The sequence below is a fragment of the Selaginella moellendorffii genome, unplaced genomic scaffold, assembly GCF_000143415.4.
Source record: "Selaginella moellendorffii unplaced genomic scaffold, v1.0 SELMOscaffold_6, whole genome shotgun sequence".
Classification (NCBI taxonomy): Eukaryota; Viridiplantae; Streptophyta; class Lycopodiopsida; order Selaginellales; family Selaginellaceae; genus Selaginella; species Selaginella moellendorffii.
This window is the reverse complement of record NW_003314267.1, coordinates 695,423-716,991: the sequence shown is the minus strand read 5'-3', so window position 1 is coordinate 716,991 and position 21,569 is coordinate 695,423. Positions and strand designations below refer to the sequence as shown.

At 47.0% G+C, this 21,569-nt stretch overlaps 7 protein-coding genes and 1 non-coding gene across 17 annotated transcripts in view; 3 read left to right on the top strand and 5 right to left on the bottom strand.

The window, feature by feature from the left end:
• The first annotated feature begins 4,076 nt into the window (after window positions 1–4,076).
• LOC9655383 lies at window positions 4,077–5,739 on the top strand. Its single transcript, XM_002965753.2, has 2 exons — window positions 4,077–5,441; window positions 5,620–5,739. Exons 1-2 carry the CDS (start codon window positions 4,077–4,079, stop codon window positions 5,737–5,739), a joined length of 1,485 nt encoding a protein of 494 aa, XP_002965799.2.
• TRNAI-GAU lies at window positions 5,686–5,758 on the bottom strand. The gene has a single exon. It is a non-coding gene; the product is annotated as a tRNA-Ile (tRNA).
• Window positions 5,759–7,872, bottom strand: LOC112344819 (pentatricopeptide repeat-containing protein At2g13600-like). Of its 3 annotated transcripts, XM_024670229.1 has the most exons (3): window positions 7,756–7,872; window positions 6,130–7,698; window positions 5,913–6,074 (listed from the first exon to the last, which is right to left on the bottom strand). In XM_024670229.1, exons 1-3 carry the CDS (start codon window positions 7,789–7,791, stop codon window positions 6,018–6,020), a joined length of 1,662 nt encoding a protein of 553 aa, XP_024525997.1. In that variant the 5' UTR covers window positions 7,792–7,872; the 3' UTR covers window positions 5,913–6,017. The 3 variants fall into 3 exon arrangements, with proteins under 3 accessions (XP_024525995.1, XP_024525996.1, XP_024525997.1); XM_024670227.1 differs by having other exon boundaries at window positions 5,759–7,698; XM_024670228.1 differs by having other exon boundaries at window positions 5,759–7,701; window positions 7,756–7,796.
• LOC112344820 (protein ACCUMULATION AND REPLICATION OF CHLOROPLASTS 3-like) lies at window positions 7,865–10,016 on the top strand. Its single transcript, XM_024670230.1, has 11 exons — window positions 7,865–8,134; window positions 8,188–8,216; window positions 8,269–8,339; window positions 8,390–8,524; window positions 8,582–8,630; window positions 8,682–8,794; window positions 8,845–8,898; window positions 8,951–9,052; window positions 9,104–9,285; window positions 9,337–9,893; window positions 9,952–10,016. Coding segments are annotated over exons 1-11 (1,512 nt in total). The 5' UTR covers window positions 7,865–7,916; the 3' UTR covers window positions 9,954–10,016.
• Window positions 10,017–12,943: 2,927 nt separating this feature from the next.
• On the bottom strand, window positions 12,944–14,138 carry LOC112344821 (myelin transcription factor 1-like). Of its 7 annotated transcripts, none has more exons than XM_024670234.1 (3): window positions 13,281–14,138; window positions 13,183–13,207; window positions 12,944–13,122 (listed from the first exon to the last, which is right to left on the bottom strand). In XM_024670234.1, the coding sequence occupies exons 1-2, from the start codon at window positions 14,095–14,097 to the stop codon at window positions 13,200–13,202; spliced, it is 825 nt and encodes a 274-aa protein (XP_024526002.1). In that variant the 5' UTR covers window positions 14,098–14,138; the 3' UTR covers window positions 12,944–13,122; window positions 13,183–13,199. The 7 variants fall into 7 exon arrangements, with proteins under 7 accessions (XP_024526002.1, XP_024526000.1, XP_024526001.1 ...); XM_024670232.1 differs by having other exon boundaries at window positions 12,944–13,100; XM_024670233.1 differs by having other exon boundaries at window positions 12,944–13,100; window positions 13,186–13,207.
• Window positions 14,139–14,143: 5 nt separating this feature from the next.
• Window positions 14,144–16,133, top strand: LOC9634011 (COP9 signalosome complex subunit 3). Its single transcript, XM_002965751.2, has 11 exons — window positions 14,144–14,354; window positions 14,406–14,521; window positions 14,608–14,872; window positions 14,932–14,989; window positions 15,049–15,138; window positions 15,194–15,256; window positions 15,307–15,396; window positions 15,442–15,600; window positions 15,659–15,780; window positions 15,842–15,914; window positions 15,985–16,133. Exons 1-11 carry the CDS (start codon window positions 14,179–14,181, stop codon window positions 16,057–16,059), a joined length of 1,287 nt encoding a protein of 428 aa, XP_002965797.1. The 5' UTR covers window positions 14,144–14,178; the 3' UTR covers window positions 16,060–16,133.
• Window positions 16,134–16,550: 417 nt separating this feature from the next.
• On the bottom strand, window positions 16,551–18,021 carry LOC112344822. Of its 2 annotated transcripts, XM_024670243.1 has the most exons (3): window positions 17,079–18,021; window positions 16,945–17,030; window positions 16,551–16,891 (listed from the first exon to the last, which is right to left on the bottom strand). In XM_024670243.1, the coding sequence occupies exons 1-3, from the start codon at window positions 17,320–17,322 to the stop codon at window positions 16,787–16,789; spliced, it is 435 nt and encodes a 144-aa protein (XP_024526011.1). In that variant the 5' UTR covers window positions 17,323–18,021; the 3' UTR covers window positions 16,551–16,786. The 2 variants fall into 2 exon arrangements, 1 of the variants encoding a protein (XP_024526011.1); XR_002991839.1 differs by having other exon boundaries at window positions 16,551–17,034.
• A 3,516-nt stretch (window positions 18,022–21,537) lies between these two features.
• Window positions 21,538–21,569, bottom strand: part of LOC9655381 (abscisic acid 8'-hydroxylase 1) — a 918-nt gene continuing 886 nt past the window's right edge. Inside the window, exon 3 of the mRNA XM_024670408.1 lies at window positions 21,538–21,550. Within this exon, the coding sequence (XP_024526176.1) occupies window positions 21,538–21,550 (13 nt within the window). The remainder of the gene's footprint in view (window positions 21,551–21,569) is intronic.

Sequence of the window (21,569 nt, the reverse complement as noted above, 5' to 3'; positions counted from 1 at the left end):
ACAACTCCCATTATCGTCCACCTGCAAAGTTTAAAGTGGATGACTTGGTGTTAGTCTGTTTTTTCCATCTTACGGTATATGGTTTATTTAAGAGGCTCCTTGCTTAGTGATAAGGACCATATCGGGTGTTACAACAAGTTGGACCACAAATTTATGAAGTTTGGCATGACATTCAATAAGCCAATCCTCCAAAAATTATATATGTGCAACAGTTGAAATGCTTTATACAAAAGGATCAAGAACAATTAATACTACTTATATATCTGCCAATGCTTCCTCCTAACGTTCTTCCAAATCCTGGCCCATCCACAAGAGAACCTTAATAGTCTTCTATTATTTTGAGAGGAGGGGGTGATGTGAGGTCCAAGTGTACAGCTACGATGCCATATATTAATATTTAGTGTAGATTTAGTGTAGTGAGATTTTAGTAGCTGTTGAATTAGTTTCAATCCAAATCAATCGCTCATGTATATAAGTTAGGGTTTTTGGGCTAATTGATATGCATATTTTTTGTATTCCCTTTTTATATTCCATGCACTCACAAATAGTATTAAATCTAAAGGTTAAGCATGTTCAATATAAGTAAAATATAGAAAACTCAAGTCCCAAAATGGAGAGGTAGAATAGCCTATTGCCTCCATCATAGTCAACAATAGTAGCCCCATTGGAAAAATATGAGGAAATTAAGCCATAAACTTCTATAGCATTGACTTACATTGTTATGTATTTGTCATTTCCTTATATTGGATAAAGTGTATTTTGACACCACAACAAGATTCAAACATTAAAAATTTACTCACAGAATTTGAATCAAAACTTACTATATGCATCTAGGATTAATATAGACCCATTATGTTTTTAAATTAACTTGAGGTTAGTTTCCAATAAAATCACTCCTTACTCCAATGCTACTGTCCCTCCAAAATAAGTTTCAAATATAAAAGGTTGGATGCTTTTCTAGTGTGCAATGAAATAGATCATCATCTAAGAATGCCCATACTTTACAAGAAAAGGTAATTAATTAGTAAATGTGAAATTTGACTAGATGTAGTTCATCATCAAAACATCCACCCTACAGGCTTGATGAATTGCATTTTACCCAACAATAATTTGTCACCCACCTTAAGCAAGCTTCAAGACATTCTAGAAGCAACAACAACAACATGCAATAACTTTGCCAATATTAGGAAATATGTACATAGATCTGATGCCCCATGGGGTGACCTTTATACATCCATCTCTACCGATCTATCTCATTATATAATATTCTATGGACAATTCTGGTTCTTTGAATAAGTACTTGCATAAGCTACTTGGTTTGCAAAATAAGGTGGAATATTATCATAAGGATTATTGCCACCATCATCAGTAACATAAACCCATCCAGTGTTTTGCTAGTAAGCATGATCCATAACACTCTGGTAAACCCCACTACTGATATTGTAAGCCACTGCAAGGAAATTACTTCGGTCATATTTATTGGTCCATGAAGCTTGAGTCCAAGCGAGAGCTCTTTGTGCTGTATTGTTACCCTCAAAGACACAGATCACGTCAGTCACTCGTGACCCATTATATATTAGATAAGATTCTAGTGTTGCTGTCCCAGGATTATTCACCACCAAGCTACATGAGCTCTTAGATTTCACATATCTATAGAGGTTCTGGTAATAACCTTGGGAGCCATTGTTGGAGCTTGCCTCATCAAAAAAGATGCCAATGATATTGGGGTAGAAGCTATAGTATTTATCAACATCAGAAATAACATTTGCATATGCCCGGTTGCCATATGTTGTGGGAACATAACCGAGTAAGAGACCTTGGGCATTCTTGAAAGCTTGGATGGCATTTTGGTAGTCTGAGATTACAGAAGTACCAGGACCATTATTGGGATTTATTATTGTAACCAGGCAGTATGGAAATTAGGCTGCTTGGGTAGTGAGGGTCTGCCATGCAGTATTGCTGGGAGATGGATAGATGTATGCTGGTACCATGATTTTCAGCAGGCTTGAGCAGTGAGTTCTTCCTAGGATTGCGAAGATAAGAATTGCTAAGAGAGACATTATGGGATATGATCCACTAAACATGAAAGTAAAAAAGGAGAGAGGGTGAGATGTTTTGAATTAATGAGACGATTATATAGAGTTGGGCTTTTAATTGATCACCAATAAGGCAATATCTTACTTTTGACAATTTTGTAGCTCTGTAGCAACACGTCTCCTTTATCTTACCACACATACCAATCTTTTCTAAAGCTCTAAATCCACCACACAGCCAGAAGTGGTTCTCTACCTATTGATATTATTATCTTCTTCTAGCATATGTTTGAATATTCTTGTATATATAAACATAAAGTTTTAGATATTAATTTATTCTTTTTATAAATTTGTGAGAATTTACACAACATTCCCATTAATTTCCAATTATGTTTTACTTTTAGTTGCATAGATTCATATTTTTTTTATTTTTATGTTTCTAAGGGCATAGATCCAGCATCCAGGAAATAAAATAATACTCTAAAGTTTAAATCATTTTATTTTCTATGTATATTTGTAATATATACTTTTTCTGATATGATTTTGGTTTAATATTTTTTTAATCCTTCAACAAAAAGTTTATAGCAAGCCATTAGACAACATACAAATTATTGGTTTACTTAGGCAAAACTGTAGGGGACTAAGATGCCAGTGAATATAGCTAGAATATGCTTGAATATTCTAAGATATTCTACAATCTAACAGTTATTATTCATTTAGATTAATCTTGTATTTATAATTTATAAACTTTCCTAAACACTTTCTAGTATATTATAGTTTATTCTACCATCGAATGGTTGATATGCAATATGTTTATAAATTAAAAACATGTTTATAATTATAAACTTTCATTTTATCAATTACATTGATAAATAGGAATAACACTACTATTAAGAAAACAGAAACAAATTATTTTATTTATAACTTATCTATTCCACGATTTTTTTAATATTCTCCATCAGTTATAGAAATTACTTGGAAAGAAATTTATGGTATGAATGTTTGTTTCTTTTATGAAAGTTTGCATACTGATTAGAGAACACTAAAGCATAACGAATTGTACTACAAGCAAATTCATTTAGTTTATAATTTTTGGATTTTTTCTATTGACAATTTCATTGAAAACCTTATTTAGTTGATACACCTTTGTTCGGGCAAATACAAAACTTAATGAACTCGAGGGTTCTAAGTTCATTCTAATTGAGAAATTAAGTAACACTCAAAGATATTCAAATTCAAACCCACTGCAAGGAAATTTCTTTTATCATACTTATTTGTCCAAGAAGCTCGAGTCCAGTTAAGAGCTGAATTGGTATATTAGGCCTATCAATTCTCTATTGTATAGATACGTGAAATCTAGGAACCAGTGTAGCTTGTTTGGTGAACAATCCTGAGAAAACAACCCCCGGCATTCTGGAATGGTGGGATGACCATTTGATAGTAATTCTGGTACATGCTTTATTTTGTTAAAGTGGAATTTTTCATTATCCCACTTATAGTGTGTGGCCACATGCCATTTTTATAACAACAATAAAAAATTAAAGTTTTAGCTTTATAATTTATAAATTAAAAACTTTTCATATGATTTTGTGTTATAATATTGTGAAATATAAAAAAATAAATTAAAAAACTGATAGAAATATTAATAAATATTAATTAAGTACTAGGAAATGGCATGTGGACACATGCTAATTAATGTCCCACTTTACTGAATAAGTTCCACTTTAACAAAATAAAGCATGTACCATGACTTTTAGCAAGCTTGAGCGGTGAGTTTTTCCTAAGATCATGAAGATACGAATTATTAAGATAGACATTATGAAAGTATTTCAAAAATATTACGAAAGTCCATGAGATACCAACAAAGTGGAATCTACATAGGAAAATTTTCCTCCAACGCATCGCCATGATTACCAACCTGACCATCATACTATAATCCACGAAGCCATCATGATCGATCTTCTATAGTTAATCCACGATCTGAGTTTCATTCCTTCAAGCATGCCACGAGCGAGCCACTAAACTTTCAATCTATAGAGAGAGATGGGAAGCAAGAGAGCGGCGGACGAGAAAAAGAGTAGCTACTGCTCTAGGATTTGCATAGGCATTTGGAAATGCGTGATTCTACTTTGTCTCCTTGGAACCAACTTTGTGATGCTCTACAGCCTCACAGCAACGAGCTCGCAGCACGATCATGGCAGCAAGAGCTACAGCAGCTTCTTCTCCAGATTAGCCGGCGAAAGATCGAGCAAGCTTCAGGCGACGAAGATCACGAGCCACATCTCTCGCGTCCACCACGAGCTGGAGCTAGCGCAGATTCAGCTGGTCGGGATCCGGAATGATCTATCCTCGTTTCTGGGTCGGCTAGATCAGCAGCGAGATCCAAAGCCAAGGAGTCAGCGAGAGGAGAACGAAGATCAATCCATGCTTCCCGAAAACGTGAACGACAACCTCAATCTCTTGGATCCAATCCCCAGCTCTGAGCTCCAGGAGTTCATCGCGCTCCGCGACCTTCCTCTCGGCAAGCACAAGCTCTTCCAGATCTCAAGGGTGGCATCGCCGGTGGGCCACGCGTGCGCCGGATCCAGCAGCAAGGATCTCCTCCAGACCTTCATGGACTACCCCGTGGGAGGCCTTTGCCCGGACGACTCCGATCTCGCACAAACGCTGATGCTGCAAGGCTGCGAGCCTCTCCCGCGCAGGCGATGCTTCGCAAGATCCCCAAACTCGTCCAGCGATCCGCTGCCCTTCCCGGCTTGTCTCTGGAGCCTCCCTCCCGACAATGCCATCCTCTGGACGCACTACGCCTGCAAGAACTTCAGCTGCCTGGGCCGCCATAGCTCGAGCTCGATCATGGGCTGCGATTCCTGCCTCGATTTGGACAAGGAGAAGCACAGATGGGTGAGCGCTCGCGACGATCACGACCTCGTCATTCACGGGGTGCTGGCGATGAAGCGAGGTGGGCTGAGGATTGGGCTCGATCTGGGCGGCGGGACTGGAAGCTTTGCAGCTAGGATGCGAGAGATGGGCGTGACGATCGTCACCACCACATTGGACGTGGGCGCTCCCTTGAGCAGTGTCGTGGCGGCGAGGGGCTTGGTGCCCATGCATGTCACCATATCCCAGCGGCTGCCCTTCTTTGACAACACCATGGATATCGTCCACGCCGAGGACATCGTTGGATCGGGCTCCATGCCCGCTGAAAGCTTCGAGTTCCTTGTGTATGATCTGGACAGGATATTGAGGCCTGGAGGGCTCTTGTGGCTCGAGAAGCTGGCTTGCAGCTATGAGATGTTGCAAACGGTCTATGTTCCTGCCATTGATCGCATGGGCTATGAGAGAGTTAGATGGTCCGTTGACTCTCACAACTCTCGCCATGTCTTTCTCACTGCTTTGCTTGAAAAGCCGGTTAGAAGTTAAATTCATGAGATATACCTATGATTAATGATCTGAGTTAGTTAATTGCTAATAAATTATTAGCTAGCGAACATAATTTTGTACTGCCATAAATATTATAATGTAAATAACACTAAGTTCATTAACATTCGAACATTGACATTCGGCCGGTGAATCAGAAACTGTACAGGCTTATGGAAGATTTCTTAAAGCCGCAGATAGAGAGAAAAAACATCCTTGTTTACTACAGCAGTTTTGGCCCATGCAGGTTCGAACCTGCGACCTTGGCGTTATCAGCACCACGGTCTGACCAACTGAGCTAAAAGGCCTTAGCACTAAGTTAATTTCAGTTTATTATTGTTGGATTTTCTTTCCTGGCCACCATCTTTCTCATCTCCCTCGCAGCTTCGGCCTCGTTAGCTCTCTCCAGCAAATCGGCCATGCATTCGCAGTGCTCCACGCCAGGACTCACTCCATACCTGGAGCTCATCGACTTAAGAAGCTCACGGCCCCTCTCCACGAGCCCGGCATGGCTACAAGCCGTGAGAAGGCACAGCATCGTCACCCTGTCCGCCTGGAGGCCCTCGTCTAGCATCCCGCCGAAGAGATGGAAAACCTCTCGCGTCCTCCCTTCGCGACTATATCCTGCCAGTAGCGATGTCCAAGTCACCAAGTTCCTCTCTGGAAGTGAATCGAATACCTCGTGAGCTTTGGACACCATCCCGGACTTGGAATACAAGTCCACGAGTTTGCTGCCGACCTGTGTCTCACACTCGACGCCACTCCGGCAAATATCAGCGTGGAAGGCCCTGCCGGTTTCGATCGAAACTCCGTCCCTGCAGGCCCCCAGTGCTGCGACGAATGAGGCCGAGTTTGGATGGCATCCGTCGCGTCGCATTGGAGCGAAGAGCTCGCGAGCCTTTTCACCTTCACCGTTTTCAACGTATCCCGCCAGAAGTACCGTCCATAGAACCGCGTTTCGCCGCTCCATTCCGTCAAAGGCCCGCTGAGCGTCCTCCATGCTTGCACACTTTCCGTACATGTCCACCAGGTTGCTCGTGAGGAAGAGATCGCAGCAGCCACACCTGATAGCTTCCGAGTGCACGGCCATCCCCTTCTCCAGAGAGTTGATCTTTACTGGCCTTCTCTTGATCGTCTCCACTTGTTGGTGTTGGATTTCTTCTTTCACTGCGAGGCCGGTGCAAGCTTTCGATGCAGCCAGAAAGCTCAGAGCATTTGGTCGGCAATTTCTCGGTCTTAGCTCTATGAATAGCTTCAGTGCCAGATCTTCTTCGCCATTTTCTGCGTATCCCAGCATGAGCGCTGTCCAAAGAACAACGTTGCATGACTCCAGCTTGTTGTAGATCCTCTGAGCGTCCACCATGCTCCCACACTTGGAGTACATGTCTACTAGACTGCTGGCCACGAAGAGGCTGGTATCAAGTCCTCTTCTTGCTGCCTCAGCATGAACAGCCATGCCTTTCTCCAAAGCAAAAACTTTGACGAGCCTGTTATGAGCAGCCACTTCTTTCGTTGCTAAGCTACTGCATGCCTTGAGAACTGCCACAAAGCTCAAATGATCCGGTTGGAGCCAAGTCGAGAGAAATCGAGAGAACACCTCAAAGGCCACTGCTTCTTCGTGGTTCGTTGCATATCCCAGCACTAGAGCGTTCCAGGAGACCGTATCTGGAGCCATGATCTTCTCGAAAGCTCTGCGAGCATCGGCCATGCTTCCGCACTTCGCGTACATATCCACCAGCGTATTCCCCACGAAAACATCACTAGAGTCGAATCCAAGCCTGCAAGCCCGAGCGTGTATCTCCCGGCCCCTCTCGAGGCTCCTTGACTTGATCGCCATAGCCTTACCACCATCCTGTATGGCTTCTTCCTTCTCCGCCAGACTCGAGCAAGCCTTGAGCGCAGCGACGAATGGTCGAGGATTCAGCGGGCAATCCATGCGGAAAAACTCGTCCAGTGCTCGATCTTCCAGGCCGTTGTCCGCGTAGCCCATGATCAAGGCTGTCCAGACTGCTACGTCGCGGTTGTGGCGAGGAAGCCTGTCGAAAACTTCCCTCGCGTCCGGAAGATCTCCACACTTGGAATACATGCTGATGAGACTGCTGGCCAAGTAGATGTTGCTCTCGTCCCCATTCTGGACGGCCTCGCTGTGGATTCTTTTCCCTCTTGCCAGATCCTTGGAGCTGCCGCATTCTTTGAGCCCGGCGAGGTATCGTCGTAGCCTGGTCTGCTTGCGATCGATGGTCTCGAGCTACTAGGAAGAAAAACGGTCGGCCTAGCTTGGAATCCTTTGCGAAAGCTCACTTACCTGACAGAAATCTGGCGTCTGGATCGAACGCTGCATTCCATCCTCCGCGCGCAATGCTAGAAGCGAGCGCGATGGAATCGCGTTGCTCGAAGAACCCTAAATAATGGAGGGAAGGAGATTTTGGAAATAGGGAAAGGCGAGCGCTAGGGCGAGGCGAGGCAATGGCCCTGGGCATCGGCGTGGCATTTTGCCAGGCCAATGGAGCTGCCGTTGCGCGATTGCGTGAGCCCTGTGTTTTGAAGGTATCGCCCGAGAGCAAGAGAAGAGTGGTAGAATGCAGTGTGCTGCTTGGTTCTAGACAAGAGGAGAGAAATCCCGAGCTAGAATCGTCGCGGGCGGCACTGTGGAGCTCGCGAGTTGCGACAGTGTTGAACCAAAGGTAGCTCATTCTCTCCTTTGTGTTTAGCTTTAGCTTTATAAATTTCTTAACAGGTTTCGAGAGAGAATGGAAGCAAGAGAAGGTACGAATGGATTCTTCTTTACTCGTGTCCGTGAAAATATTTCTGTGCTTAGGAATCGAAATGGAAGGACCACTTATTCGGCTTGCTGAAAATTCATCAACTGTGGAAGCTGCGATTGTACTGGTATGTTAATACGAGATTTTATTCAAGATAAACTCAGGCATATTTTCAAGGTCTTTGGAGCAGGGACTTGTCAATGCTTGGATGCAATATGTGCTAAACTCAGGGCTGTGCGCGCTGGTGGTGGTATCGGGTTTTGTATCGCCACGAAACCATTCAGATTTGAGGGCCAAAGACGTCTGGAGAAAGTAAGTCTTGATAAGCTGGCAGTTTTTACTGTTTCTTGTTCCAACCGTCGAAAGTAGGCTGAGCGGAGTCTTGCCACTCTTAAAGCTGCTGCTGACTTACTTCTTGGTAAGATGACTGATCTTTGTCGCAAGTTATGTGAGGTTTCCTACTTTGCAGTGATCGATCACGAGACATTACTGACAAGAGATGGTCTTACTGTAATGGAAGCAACTTGTCTATCGAACAATATGGTTTCACTCGGAGTTCAGGCTGTTTCTCAGTTGATATCTGTAAGTGACGACATTGCTCTTAGTTTGACAATTTTCATCGTCTTCTACAGGGCCAAACGTCTTTCTTTTATGATGGAACTACTGAATTCTCTATTTCTGAAATGGTAAGATACTTCTCTCTAATTCATTCATTTGTTACTATTCGGTTCTGCTCAGATCCTTCGGCTATGGAGCGTGGCAAATGTAAGGCTTGGAAGTGGGATTTCGCCGATGGAAGCAGTCAAGGAAGCTCTCGACATGGTTCCCATGTCAGAGAAGGTATGTTTTTCTTTCTGGTGTATACGTCTCAATACTAACTGATGCGAGCAGGAGAGACAAGGACCGATAATTTGTGCCGTGGCCAACTCAAAGCGAGTACGAAAGGATGAAATGCGCACCGCTGCGCGCATTCTCCGCTCTGTATCAAAAACAGAGGCGACAATTGCATGCTTTTCCGTGCTTGATACAAGTCTGGCTCCTGGAACTCATCACGTTCTGTTAATGACAACGAGGTACATGCAGCTTTCTTACGTGAGAAAAAGTCTTAAGAAGTTTCAATGCAGGATGGAAACTGGAAAAGACAACTTGATTGGAAAGGTTGTGTATCCCAGCACGCGTCAAGACAGCCGCGGACATTGTCAGAATGCTCCTACGTCGAGCTCTACTTTTACAGAGAATTTCCTTGCTAAAAACTCTTCATCAACAAGTCGAGAGAATACAAGAGCAAATGGAACTTCCGTGACTGAAACTCACATCGATTCAAAGGCACAGAGAACGTTTCCAACCGCTTCTACGAGTGATAAGGAATGTCGTTCATGGGAATCAGGACCATTTTCTGATAACGCGAGAGCTTGGGCCCAGTCGAGATCAAACGAGCCTCGGCAGCCTGGTCGAGTTCGAGAAATCCGGCAAGCACAGGCACACAGCTACGTGGAACCAAACGAAGCAAACAAGGTGAATGCGCTGCAACCGTTGCCTTGTGACCCAGCTGCAGTGCCTAACACCGGCGTTCTAAAGATGGGAATCGACGCGGTGTTGGAGGCGTGTAGAACGGCCTCCGAGCTGATCCAAGACAAAGATCGCAACAGGCCAGAGCAGTCTCTGTCGGAACGAGCTGCGTGTATGCTGGCAAGTTTCCATTTGGTTTGTTCTTACATATTCAACATTAGCTTCACCAGGAAAACGAGCGAAGTCCGAGAAGCCTCTCTCCGTCGGTGGAGATGAACTTTCAAGGTGGTTCGTATAAAGGACGTTGTGAAGGAGGACAACCAGATGGCAAGGTAATCAAGTAACGAGCGTTTAAATTCCTTCTTATTTTCTCATCGTGGCTATACGTTCTCAGGGTCGATGGACGTTCGCTGATGGGAGTTTCTACGACGGGGATTGGGTCCAAGGCAAGAGAAGTGGGATGGGAACGCTTTACTATGCAAATGGCGACGTCTACCAAGGGCACTGGCGTGACAATCTCATCCATGGAAAGGTATGTGTTTTGATCGTCAAGCCAAGCATTGAGGTGTGGTCTCAGGGATGGTTTTATTTCCACTCGGGCGACCGGCTCCATGCCGAATTTGTGCAAGGGAGAGCGCACGGACAAGGGCGATACTACTCGGCAGACGGCAGTGTTTTGTTTGGGCACTTCTGGAAAAATTCGAGGCATGGCGAGTGCATCTTTTGCGACTCGTCCGGCTCCAGGTGATCATATCTTTCTTCTTGTCTATCCATCTTTGATGGCGTCCTTTTTCCTTCTTTGTAGGTGGTGCGAGACTTGGGACTCGGGGGTCTTAGTTTCGCGCCAAATACGTTTCTGATATCATTCTATCACCTTGGCTTGACGCTGCATGGAGCTGCGGGCATGAACACCGCCTGGAAAACAAGCAGTAACGTCCTTCCGGGAGGAACAATGGCCTATATCAAGAGTTCCATCCTCACTAAGCTCGTTAGTCGATTACCAGTGCGCGAGGATGATCCCATCAGCTCCTCGCAGGGACGCGGTATCCTGGTTTTGAAATGATCCTGCAGAGCGGCGCTATTGGAATTTATCGCGAAGATGATCTCGTTCGCCTAATTTCCCGATAGAAGGCTGGCACATTTTCTCCAGCCAGATTACTCAAATACTCAAATACTCATGGGCCTGTGGTTGAAGCATGGGGAGCAGGAGGCCAAACGTTTTGGTCTCGTGAGTGATGGAACCTTTGGAAGCTGGATCCCGCGGCTCTGTATTGGCAACGATGTGTTGCTCGCGGATGCAACTGGAACCTCCATCTTCGACGTGGAATCCATCCGGAGCTTGTTGAGACGACTGTCGTCAGAGCTGAGCCCCCGACAGTTCCACGTAATGACCGAGAGCGTTGTCATGGAAACACATACTTCCAGGAGAAGATGCAGACGGCAGTCAGGAGTCTGCGCGGTGGTGGCGCCGATGCCAAGGCCGTGGGTGAAGGTGGTGTCGAACAACAAGCCGCTGCTCGTGGCCGGAACATCGGTGGGAGGCGATGGGACGATTTGACGATCTCTTGGAGTACGAGAAGAGCTGTCAACTCCTTCCTTACCGTCATATCATTCTGCCACGCCAGTGATGACTCCCCGGGCGTGGTGGGAAGCTCAGGAATGACAAGAGGAGGTTCAAGAGACTAAAGCTGCCATACAAGTTTCCCATCACCTTGGGCCCTTTCAGTCGGGGTTTTCCCTCTTTCAGGAGAAGAACTACTTTGGTACAATCGTTCGGCTAGCCTAGCTGCGTTTTCACAATGCTGATTCTCCCAGATAGCAATGTAATCATTTTCGTGCTGGATCCAAGGTAACCATCGGAAAGAGCTAACGAACTCTTACCCGCCTACAAGCAAATCGGGTTAAAATATGCTAGAATTATCAAAGGAAAATCCCGGGCCCTTCTTTTGTAGAATCCAGAGCAATCTTTCAGCCGAGGTGGAGCCAGGCAGTATCTTCGGCTCGATGGTGCTGGGAATGAATGTGCATCTGGTTTCAACCACGGAGAAAACCAACAGTGCTTCCTACAAGCAGCGTTGAGGTAGATGGCGAAAGCTGTCTCGGCTTCCTTAATACCGCTGCTTCCATATTCCTGCGAGCTTGTCGATCTCCCAGATAACATACACCCTCGTGACCAAGGAAATCCTTTCTCTCCGCCTCAAAGCTCCACACAGGAAAGTGATGTCGCGGCCATGCTCCTTGTAAATGTAACCCGAGATGTAACCACTGACAAGACCAGGTCATGGAATCTGGATTGTATGACAAAAGGATGGCGGGTAATTCTTGGATTATTGTATGACAAAGTATGGCGGGTAATTTTTCACGCTCGATCATTTTCCTCGCGGGCTCCGAAGAACAATCGCTCGGCCTCGCCCGAATCTCCATCCTGAATGCTGGCACCGATTCAAGTTCGCCAACGCCAGACGCCAAACGCCAAACGCCAAACGCCAAACGCGTTCGCGAACGTTCGGCTCCAGGACCAAAAGCGTTTGCGAACGGCCGAACGCGCTCGCAAACGTTCCAAACACGTTCGGCTGAAACCTGCAAAGTTTTGTGCGTCGTGGGCAAAGGATGGCTATGTCTTAGCTCCACCTTGACGTTCCTTATCATCTGGATTACCGGAGTGTTTCTGAGCTCGAATGTTTTGCGCGAGGTAAATGTCCGAGGAGATGAGCGAGAAGATCCTCTTTTCGTGGACAGTGATGCTTCATATCTATTCGGAAGATGGGCATGTCACCTTTGCAAAGATGGTCTGCCGAACGAGGCAAAGATTTTATTGAAATCTGGTCTTTTGGAATATCATTTGCTCGCAGAGATAAATTGCAAAATGCCGCCTTATTATCTCTCCAAAGATGGTCTGCCGGGGGAGGAATGTAGTGGGCAATAGTTGCTTTGAAACCTGGTCTTTGGAACATCATTTTCCATGCAAAACAGGCAAAAGAGAGATTTTTCGGCGAGCTTAATATGTGGTGTCGCTTGGCCTTCACGCAAGTCCTATCCGGCGTCACCAGCCCTCACCATTCCACACATTTTGGCGTCGAGCTCCTCGTCCGAATGAAGGCGCTCATCAATTCCTGGGACGAAATCCTTTTTCTCGACATTCTTCCTGGCATTTCGGACAGACGATGCCATGGAAATCGAAACGGAGCGCCTGATTCCGGCGCAGCTGCGCGCTAGGAAGAATACATTAGAAGAATATTCGAGGAGGTGAAAATCCAATATTTACATTGGGTTAGAAAGTAAGAAAAGAAAAGTTACCAGGAAGACAAGAAAAACCCTACATTGCATCAAAACTGGCAAACATTTTGCAGCAATGAAATACGCATAGGCAACAAGTCACCTGCATTCACAGACCACCAAAACTATCACACGATCAAATCTAAGAGATCTCAGCGACAGGGAAAAGAAATGGAAGAACATACCACGTACAGCAGCGTGATCATTTCCCTGGAAAACCACGGACGAAGTTTCAGCTCGATCTGGAAGAAAAGAAATCGACTTTTTTTCTGTGTTTGCCTACCTCCTCCTCCTCCTCCTCCTCCTCCTGGAGTGCCGAGCTCGCCACCGGCAACATAGTCTTCGTCCTCCTCGCTGGATCCATTGCCAGGATCATCGCAATGGACGGGCTGCTGGATCGTCCGCCGGCGCGTCCTTGTGGGAAGAATGTTGTTCAAGTCCACCTCCTCCAGCGCATCGGCGTCCCTGAGCGCTGCCATGTTTGCCTTGAGGAACTCGTCCTCGTCCACGCCCACTTCGCTATCGTCGCTGCTGCTGTCCTCCTCCTGGACGATCGCCTTGCCTTTGCCTTTGTAGTCCTGCGGAGGAGCCACCGCCGCCGCCGCCTTGTTCTTCCCCTTGTCCAGGACGATCCCCTTCTCTATCCTTCTCGGGCGATTTTGAGCGCCCGATAGCTGGAGCTCCACATCGCTGTAGTCGTCCTCGTCCGTGTAATCCCCTTCTTCCTCCTCATCGTCCACTTCGTCGCTCTCGGTCTCATCTACAAACTCCTCCTCTTCCTCCTCCTCTACATCCGACCGCAATCCATCCTCCTCCTCCCCGAAATCTTCCACGGCCGCTGCGCTGGCGCTACCGCTCCGGCTGGCATTCACAACCTCGGCGGTCGCGAATTCCTCGTCCCTGATGCTTACCCCATTCTCCTGCCCCTGGTGCTTGATCCCTGGCGATGGCCGCGACGCCGCCGCGAGCGGCTCATCGAAGAGCTCCGTCGCGCGTAATCTCTTGCCTCCAGCAGCAGCGTCGCCGGCGATCTCATCGCGCGCTCTTCTCTTCACCTCTGCCATCGCCAGGGCGGCCTCTCCTCCACTTCCATCCGCCATTTTTTTTACTAGGGCTTTCTTCACGCAGATCTAGAGCTCGATTCCGAGGAGTGGCGGAAAAAAATATTTTAGGGTTTATCGATGGAGCAGCTCGTCACACAGGTCCAAGGGCTGTCTGGAAGCGCGGATGATCTCGGCCAGCTTCTCGTCCTCCTGCGCCAGAACGATGACGCGATGCGATCCCAGGGCGCGCGATTGCAGCCGGCGCTCCACGCCTTGGATCCTGCCAAGCATTCCCTCGGCTTCCTTTTCATTCTGTAAGTTTCGATTGTTTCTTTGAGACAAAGAGAGATCTTTTCTGTAATCAGGGATGGGAGATGGTCTGCCGGGCCCTCGAGAGAGGAGGCCGAGAATTTCCTCATGTCCGTGACGAACTTTATCACGGTTTGTTCGCCCGAGCAGATTCGCTACTGCCCGGATAAATGTGAGTTCTCCTTCTTTCTTTGTTTTCTCTTGTTCTTGGAGAATCAAAGAACTTGCTAGCTCATGGTGTTTGCTGTGGTGATATAGTCAATTCCCTGTGCCGGAAGCTAAGGGAACACGCGATGAACATGCACAGGCCCATTCGTGCTGTTCTTCCACTCCAAGTCGCCATCAGGAAGTTCCAGCCATCCTCCGAGTACTTGACGCCCATTCATGCGGATTTTTTGCTCGTGTGTTTGCTCTCCAAGTGCTACAAGGCTGCTGCTCCGATCCTGGAGGACCAGATCTTTGAGATAGACCCCAAGAAGACCGGGCTTGTTCCCAAAGACTACTTGCTCTACTGCTACTACGGGTACGTGGTCTTTGATTTCCTTTTCTCATTTCTCGCAGTAAACTTACTCTTACTTCCAGCGGCATGGTACAAATCGGCTTGAAGAATTTCCTGCGAGCCATGGAGTTACTGCAGCATGTAAGAGATTCTGGCTGTCAGCCAGACACGGTCTTATTTTTATTTGTTTCACTTGGCAGGCCTTCACAGCTCCTGCTCATGTGATGAATGCCATAGCAGTGGAGGCATACAAGAAGTACGTACTGGTGTGCCTCATTCACAACGGTCAGGTAATTCTGTGGCCTTTGCCGTCTACGTTTGTGAAGTAACAAGAAATCCTCGTAGGTGCCTCCCTTCCCAAAGTACACGCCCTCCATCGTCCAGAGGAATTTGAAAGGATGCTGTCAGGTAGCTTGAAGTTTCCACAGTCAGTATTTTACATTCCTCGCAACTTGCAGGGCTATATAGAGTTGGTTACTGTGTACAACAATCGCAACATCACGGATCTCCAACGCTGCCTTACCAGTCACGAAGAAGCCTTTAGAAATGTAAGAAGAGAAAACTCTCGACCTCTTTTAACTTGTTACGCACAGGACAAGAACTTGGGTTTGGCGAAGCAAGTGGTGGCGTCCCTTTACAAGAGGAACATACAAAGACTTACTCAAACGTACCTCACCCTGTCTTTACAAGACATCGCACAGACTGTTCAGCTGGAGAGCGCCAAGGATGCCGAGCTGCACGTCCTTCAAATGGTTTGAGCCCCATGTCATCATTGTTTTACACTCGTTCATACCTGGTGCTGTCTTACAGATACAAGACGGAGAGATTTTTGCCACTATAAATCAAAAGGATGGGATGGTTCGCTTCCAAGAGGACTCGGAGCAGTACAAGACGCGGGAGATGAGCCAGCGTCTTCATTCCGAAATCCAGAAGTAAGCTCTTCCCTTTCCATTGCAAGTAAGAAGTTGAATGCATTGCTATTCCTTGCGACAGGGTGATCAGGCTAGCGAAGAAGCTGACGGCTGTAGACGAGCAAGTGTCTTGTGATCAGGCCTTCCTCAGCAAAGTAAGCTATGAATCAAATCTTCTCGTTTGTGTTGTGCTAACAAGCTTCCTTCTCGCGAGTTATTTTCCAGGTAGGAAGAGAGCGGACGCGCTATGACAGTGACGACTTTGAGCTGGTGCCACAAAAGGCCTTCTCTAATTTTTAGGCAGAAATTGTAATCGATCAAATCTAATGGTTTCTTAGCTCCATACTCGAAGCACAGGCCTTGACGTTCCCGCAGTTCATCCCAATCGAGAGTGCTTCATAGCTAACGAGTGGTATCTCTGTTTCTTTTTCTTCGTGGAATGTAGAAAAGGCCATATGCAAGGGCACGATTGCAACTGCTGGCCTTAATTACGTTTCAGGACACTACATCTGCGTGTCCTGAAATGCTTTTAGTTGACGAACACTATGCATCAAGTCTCTAGAGTTCAGGCATGAAGAAGCGACAGGGTAACGGCAGTCACTACAAACGGTGGGAAAACTTTTGTGAGAAAATGAAAGAAGAAACTGGCTCATGAAGGCAAGAAAATGATTCGATCACCTTCGATTTGAGGGGTGATTCGATTCGATCTCGTTGTCGATGCTGATGAGCTCTTGTCCAACGCGTCCCGTAGAAACAACATCTTCTAGAACCTTTGAAGGTTCAAGACAATAGAATAATGACAATTGTTTTATCCTATACAGTATATCCTATTGTCTCAAGGATTCCACAGCGATGGCGCTCGACAAGATCACGTATGGCGCTCCACTCCGGGGCACCACATTCTCCGCCGCTCCCTCCAATCCAGCCGCCATGGAATACAAGGTAGCTATAGTGTTCTTTCCCCGGATCGAGGCCGAATCCCCAGGAAGAATTGAGTCCTAAAGCGTGGATCCATCGGGCTTGATCCCTATCGAGCGCGTCTACCAATCCCGCGAGGGCGAAGGATTCGATCACGGTGTTCCAGGCAGCTTAACCGAACAATTGTACCATCTGCTTTGAAGTAGTTCTTGTCCTGCACCTAAGTGTGTAAGTTGACTGTCAAGGATCATAATAGTAGGAACATACCCTCCATTCAATAGCTGGGAAGCTAATCTTGCCTTCGACGGTATTGTAGTACACCAAGCAATTCACCTCCACCCCGGCCATGCAATCTGCCTGACAAACAAAATCACTCCAAATGCCTCAACAAGCTTGCTTACCTTTGGCGATGGATTCCGGCACTCCTTCCAAGAAGGGCCCAAAGTCTCCCTTGGTGATGGGAAAATTGTATGGCGGCTTTAGTTTCTTGGACCTCCTCTTGTCATTCCTGAGCTTCCCAAATCCCACCACCACGCCCGTCAAGCTACCCCTGGGAGTCATCACTGGCGCTCCACACTCGATCCTGGCCCCCACGGCCCTGGCATCGGCGCCACCACCGCGCAGGCCGAGAAGCTCTGGGAGCATCCCTGCGCGGGAGTTAAAACTCCCACTCCGCCCGCCACCTCTGCTACGCAGTCGTCCACGCACACAACGTAGCGCTTGCCATCGGATTCCTCCTCCGCCTTCTTTTTCATGCAAGCGTAGCTCGTGACGCAAGTTCCATCCGGCCTCACCAGCGTCACCATTCCACACCTGTTTGTGGCGTCGAGCTCCTCGTCGTCCTGGCGACCCACGCGATAGAACCAGCCGATGAACTTGCTCGCCTCGGCCTCGAGCACCAGGTAACGCTTGCGGCTCATCTCTGCCTAATTTGGTATTTGTATTTCTTCTTCTTCTTCAGCGATGATGATCGTCCCATTGATGGGCATGGCTGCGTCTTTGGAGCTGCCATCGCCCAGGCCACTCCTGACTGCCATCTGCCGGATGGATTCCACGTCGAAGATGGAGGTTCCAGTTGCATCGGTTCCAGTTGCATCCGCGAGCAGCACATCGTCGCCAATACACAGAGTCGCGGGATCCAGCGATCCAGCTTCCAAAACGCAGCGATAGCCCTTACCGGCAGCTTGGTTCCATCGCCCACGAGGCCAAAACGTCTCGCCTCCTGCTCGCCATGCTTTAACCCTAGGCTGGAAGGAAGAGCATTGAAAGGTGAGAGAGATCTAAACAACCTGGAATTTTCTAGCATAAAAAGGTGCTGGGACCTCGGATTGGAAATCCGCCATCTCCGAAGAACAATCGCTCGGCCGCGCCCAAATATCCACCCTGAATGCTGGCACATCAGAAACTAGTTCGCTCCAGGGCCGAGGGCGTTGCGCGTCGATGGCGGTGAAGGCTAGAAAGAAGGAAGAATCACGCGATCAAGGAGAGTTTTTCAGAAGTGTCGGCTGAGTCTCCCTTGCACAAATTCAGCATGGAGCCCGAGTGGAATGCTTGGCTTGACGATTAAAACGGTTGGACGAAGTGCCCTTGCCATTTTCATACGAACAACCCACCGATGGAAAGAGAGATTTCTCGGAGTTACAAACCAAATGGAAACTTACCAGCATACATTCTTTGTCTCGGATAAACTCGGACGCCGTTCTACACGCCTCCAACATGATCCCCGTCCTTAGAACGCCGGTGTTAAGGCACTGTCATAAGGTACGGTATTCACCTTGTTTGCTTCGTGTTTGTTTGCTTGTGCTTGCCGGATTTCTCAAGCTCGACCAGGCTGCCAAGGCTCATTTGATCCGGACTGGGCCCATGCACTTGCGGTATCTCCTGATCACTCATAGAAGCGGTTGGAAACCCCACTTCCAAGCCTTAGGTTTGCTGCGCCCGATAGCAGCAGAACCGAAAGGTGGCAAATGAACAAAGTAGGTTGTGTGGTGGCCTCGGGTGTTGGATCGCCATGAAACCATTCAGATTTGAGTCTTCCTTGATAAACCGACTGATCATGTGAGGTTTCTTACAATTCTCATCGTCTTCCACGGGGCCAAACGACTTTGTTTGACGATGAAACTACTGAGTTCTCTGAGATACATTTCTCTTGAGTTTAGAGCCTTAAAATGGAAAAATTCTTGTACCGCAGCGATAGATTTTCAGCAACACATGCATTCTCAGTTAAAGATAGCCAAGGGGAATATAAAGAAGATACCGCTCGGGCGCTCTTTCTCTTCTCGCTCTCGGGCAATGGCAGCTTGCCCTCGCTAAAATTCTTCGAGCAGTGCAGAGCTTTCTAGCAATTTTCCCTGCGAAGAATGGAATGACGCGACCGATCCAGCCGCCAGATTTCTCTCGAAATCAGGTAAGCGAGCTTCCGCAAGAGGATTCCAAAAAATTCTTCCGAGTGGCTCGAGAGCATCGATCTAGTGATGTTTTTGTCGGAAACACGTCGGTGGATATGTACACTAAGTGTGGGAGCATGGCCGATGCTCGCAGAACTTTTGAGAAGATCATCTCTCCAAACACGGTCTCCTGGAACGCTCTAGTGCTGGGATATGCAACGAACCTCGAAGAAGAAGTGGCCTTTAAGGTTTTCTCTCGATTTCTCTCGACTCGGCTCCAACCGGATCATCTGAGTTTTGTGGCAGTTCTCAAGGCTTGCAGTAGAAAGAAGTGAGGCTCGTCAAAGCTTTTGCTTTGGAGAAAGGCATGGCTGTTCATGCCTAGGCGGCGAGAAGAGGACTTGACACCAGCCTGTTCATGGCCAGCATGCGTACTCCAAGTGTGGGAGCCCAGAGGATCGACAAACTGGAGTCATGCAACGTCGTTCTTTGGCGGTCTTAGCTCTGTAAACAGCTTCCGTTCCAGGTCTTCTTCGCCATTTTCTGCGTATCCCAGCATGAGCGCTGTCCAGAGCGAGAAACTGCCGACCAAATGCTCGGAGCTTTCTTGCTGCATCGAAAGCTTGCACCGGCCTCGCAGCGAAAGAAGAAATCCAGCACCAATCAAGTTCAGATAAACTCTATGGACCGTGCACTCGGAAGCTATCAGGTATGGCTGCTGCGACCTCTTCCTCACGAACAACTTGGTGGACATGTACGGAGGCCGCCCTTCGACGGAATGGAGCGGCGTCCTGGCGGGGTACGTTGAAAATAGTGAAGGTGAAAAAGGCTTGCGAGCTCTTTGATCCAATGCGACATGAAGGATGCCATCTGAACTCAGCCTCGTTCGTCGCAGCACTGGGAGCCTGCCGGGACGGAGTTTCGATCGAAACCGGCACCTTCCACGCTGATTCTTGTGTAGAGTGCGAGACACAGGTCGGCAGCAAACTCGTGGACTTGTACTTGGCGTCCGGGATGGTGTCCAGAGCTCACGAGGTATTTCGATTCGCTTCCAGAGAGGAACTTGGTAACTTGGATGTCGCTACTGGCAGGATATAGTCACGCCGGGACAGGTTTTCCATCTCTTTGGTGGGATGATGGACGAGGGCCTCCTGGCGGACAGTGTGACGATGCTTCTAGCCATGCCGGGCTCGTGGAGAGGGGCCGTGAGCTTCTGAAGTCGATGAGCTCCAGGTATGGAACGAGTCCTGGAGTGGAGCACAACGAATGCATGGCCGATTTGCTGGACGCTGCGAGAGAGAAGGCGTCAACATTAACAACCTGTAATCAGAACGAAGGCCTATTAGTTCAGTGGGTCATAGCGTGGTGCTAAAAACCGCAAGCTGAAAACCTCCATGGGCCAAAACAGAAGTATAGAACACAGGTTCGAGACCTGCATGCCAAAACACGTTTGATTTATCTTATTGACTTCTGTGAAGATCATTTGGAATTTGAATAGAAATCATCTTATTGTGCAGAATTTACTTGGTCTTCTTTTGTAACTTGTTATTTCTTACTAAATGGACATAGCATGTACGAGGTATCCATCTTTCACGGATGGCATTGGCCAGTAGCTTGTTGTACTGTTTAGATTGACAGGCTCCCATCTTCAATCAAAGATTACAATTTGTTGCCAAGAAAAGAGGAGCAAAAGAATTTACCTGTATTTTGTGATAAGCCTGTGTATGAAAATCATTTGCTCTAACTGACTTAATGCTCTTCCTGGGCATATTCTATCTCCATAGCCAAATGGAATAAATGTGCCAGTTTTAGCTGGAACCTAAAATAAAAGGTTTGGTTAAGTATAAACATGAAAACTACCATACTTCAAATCTGGATGGATTAAATTTTGCTGCATTAGGGTAAATGCTGTCATCTAAGTGAATTGGTGGCATATAGACATGAATCATCCAATCTTTGGGCAAGGTGTAACCTGTTAACACCAACAAAGTAGACAAACAATTGGAATTAGCTTCAATCATATGTAATAAAACCTTTGTAGCTAATATCCTTAGTGATTTTACGTGTCACCACCCCCACAACATTAGAAAGCCTCAGACTTTCATGGACAGCCTGCAAAACCACTGCAATTAAATCTAACATAAAATTGGAGCTTAGTCCACAACCCTTAGAGTGGCTGGCATCTGTCTTGTGTCTTCCCAAGTTAAGCTATACTTGGTTCTTTTACCAAGAAGTATTCTCCTTTGCTCCTCCTAGAATCAAAACAGATTTTTAAAAAATCATAATAATAATAATAACAATAATAATAACCTCCACTTCCTTGAAAGCTTGTGGGTTCTCATTCAAGTGTTTGATCAGCCACATGAGAGCGAGAGCTGTGGTGTGGTGGCCTCCGAACAGCATTGTCATGAGATTGTCTTCCACTTGTTGATTCGAGAGGAATCCAACCTTGTCATCTTTGTGTGTAATAAACTCATCCAGCGCGTCTTTGTCCGTTTCACCATT

Bases quoted from the DNA above. Each gene is read 5' to 3' on its own strand.
- LOC9655383 (XM_002965753.2), top strand. From the start codon at position 4,077: ATGGGAAGCAAGAGAGCGGCGGACGAGAAAAAGAGTAGCTACTGCTCT. The intron at 5,442-5,619 runs GTTAGAAGTTAA...GAAACTGTACAG, and splicing joins CTGCTTTGCTTGAAAAGCCG to GCTTATGGAAGATTTCTTAA.
- LOC112344819 (XM_024670227.1), bottom strand. From the start codon at position 7,791: ATGCAGCGTTCGATCCAGACGCCAGATTTCTGTCAG. The intron at 7,699-7,755 runs GTAAGTGAGCTT...TCTTCCTAGTAG, and splicing joins AGACGCCAGATTTCTGTCAG to CTCGAGACCATCGATCGCAA.
- LOC112344820 (XM_024670230.1), top strand. From the start codon at position 7,917: ATGGCCCTGGGCATCGGCGTGGCATTTTGCCAGGCCAATGGAGCTGCC. The intron at 8,795-8,844 runs GTAAGTGACGAC...CGTCTTCTACAG, and splicing joins CTGTTTCTCAGTTGATATCT to GGCCAAACGTCTTTCTTTTA. The intron at 9,053-9,103 runs GTATGTTTTTCT...TGATGCGAGCAG, and splicing joins TGGTTCCCATGTCAGAGAAG to GAGAGACAAGGACCGATAAT.
- LOC112344821 (XM_024670234.1), bottom strand. From the start codon at position 14,097: ATGGCGGATGGAAGTGGAGGAGAGGCCGCCCTGGCGATGGCAGAGGTG.
- LOC9634011 (XM_002965751.2), top strand. From the start codon at position 14,179: ATGGAGCAGCTCGTCACACAGGTCCAAGGGCTGTCTGGAAGCGCGGAT. The intron at 14,355-14,405 runs GTAAGTTTCGAT...TTCTGTAATCAG, and splicing joins CTCGGCTTCCTTTTCATTCT to GGATGGGAGATGGTCTGCCG. The intron at 14,522-14,607 runs GTGAGTTCTCCT...GTGGTGATATAG, and splicing joins TCGCTACTGCCCGGATAAAT to TCAATTCCCTGTGCCGGAAG.
- LOC112344822 (XM_024670243.1), bottom strand. From the start codon at position 17,322: ATGCTCCCAGAGCTTCTCGGCCTGCGCGGTGGTGGCGCCGATGCCAGG. The intron at 17,031-17,078 runs GTAAGCAAGCTT...TTTGTCAGGCAG, and splicing joins GCCGGAATCCATCGCCAAAG to ATTGCATGGCCGGGGTGGAG. The intron at 16,892-16,944 runs GTATGTTCCTAC...ACTTAGGTGCAG, and splicing joins TCCCAGCTATTGAATGGAGG to GACAAGAACTACTTCAAAGC.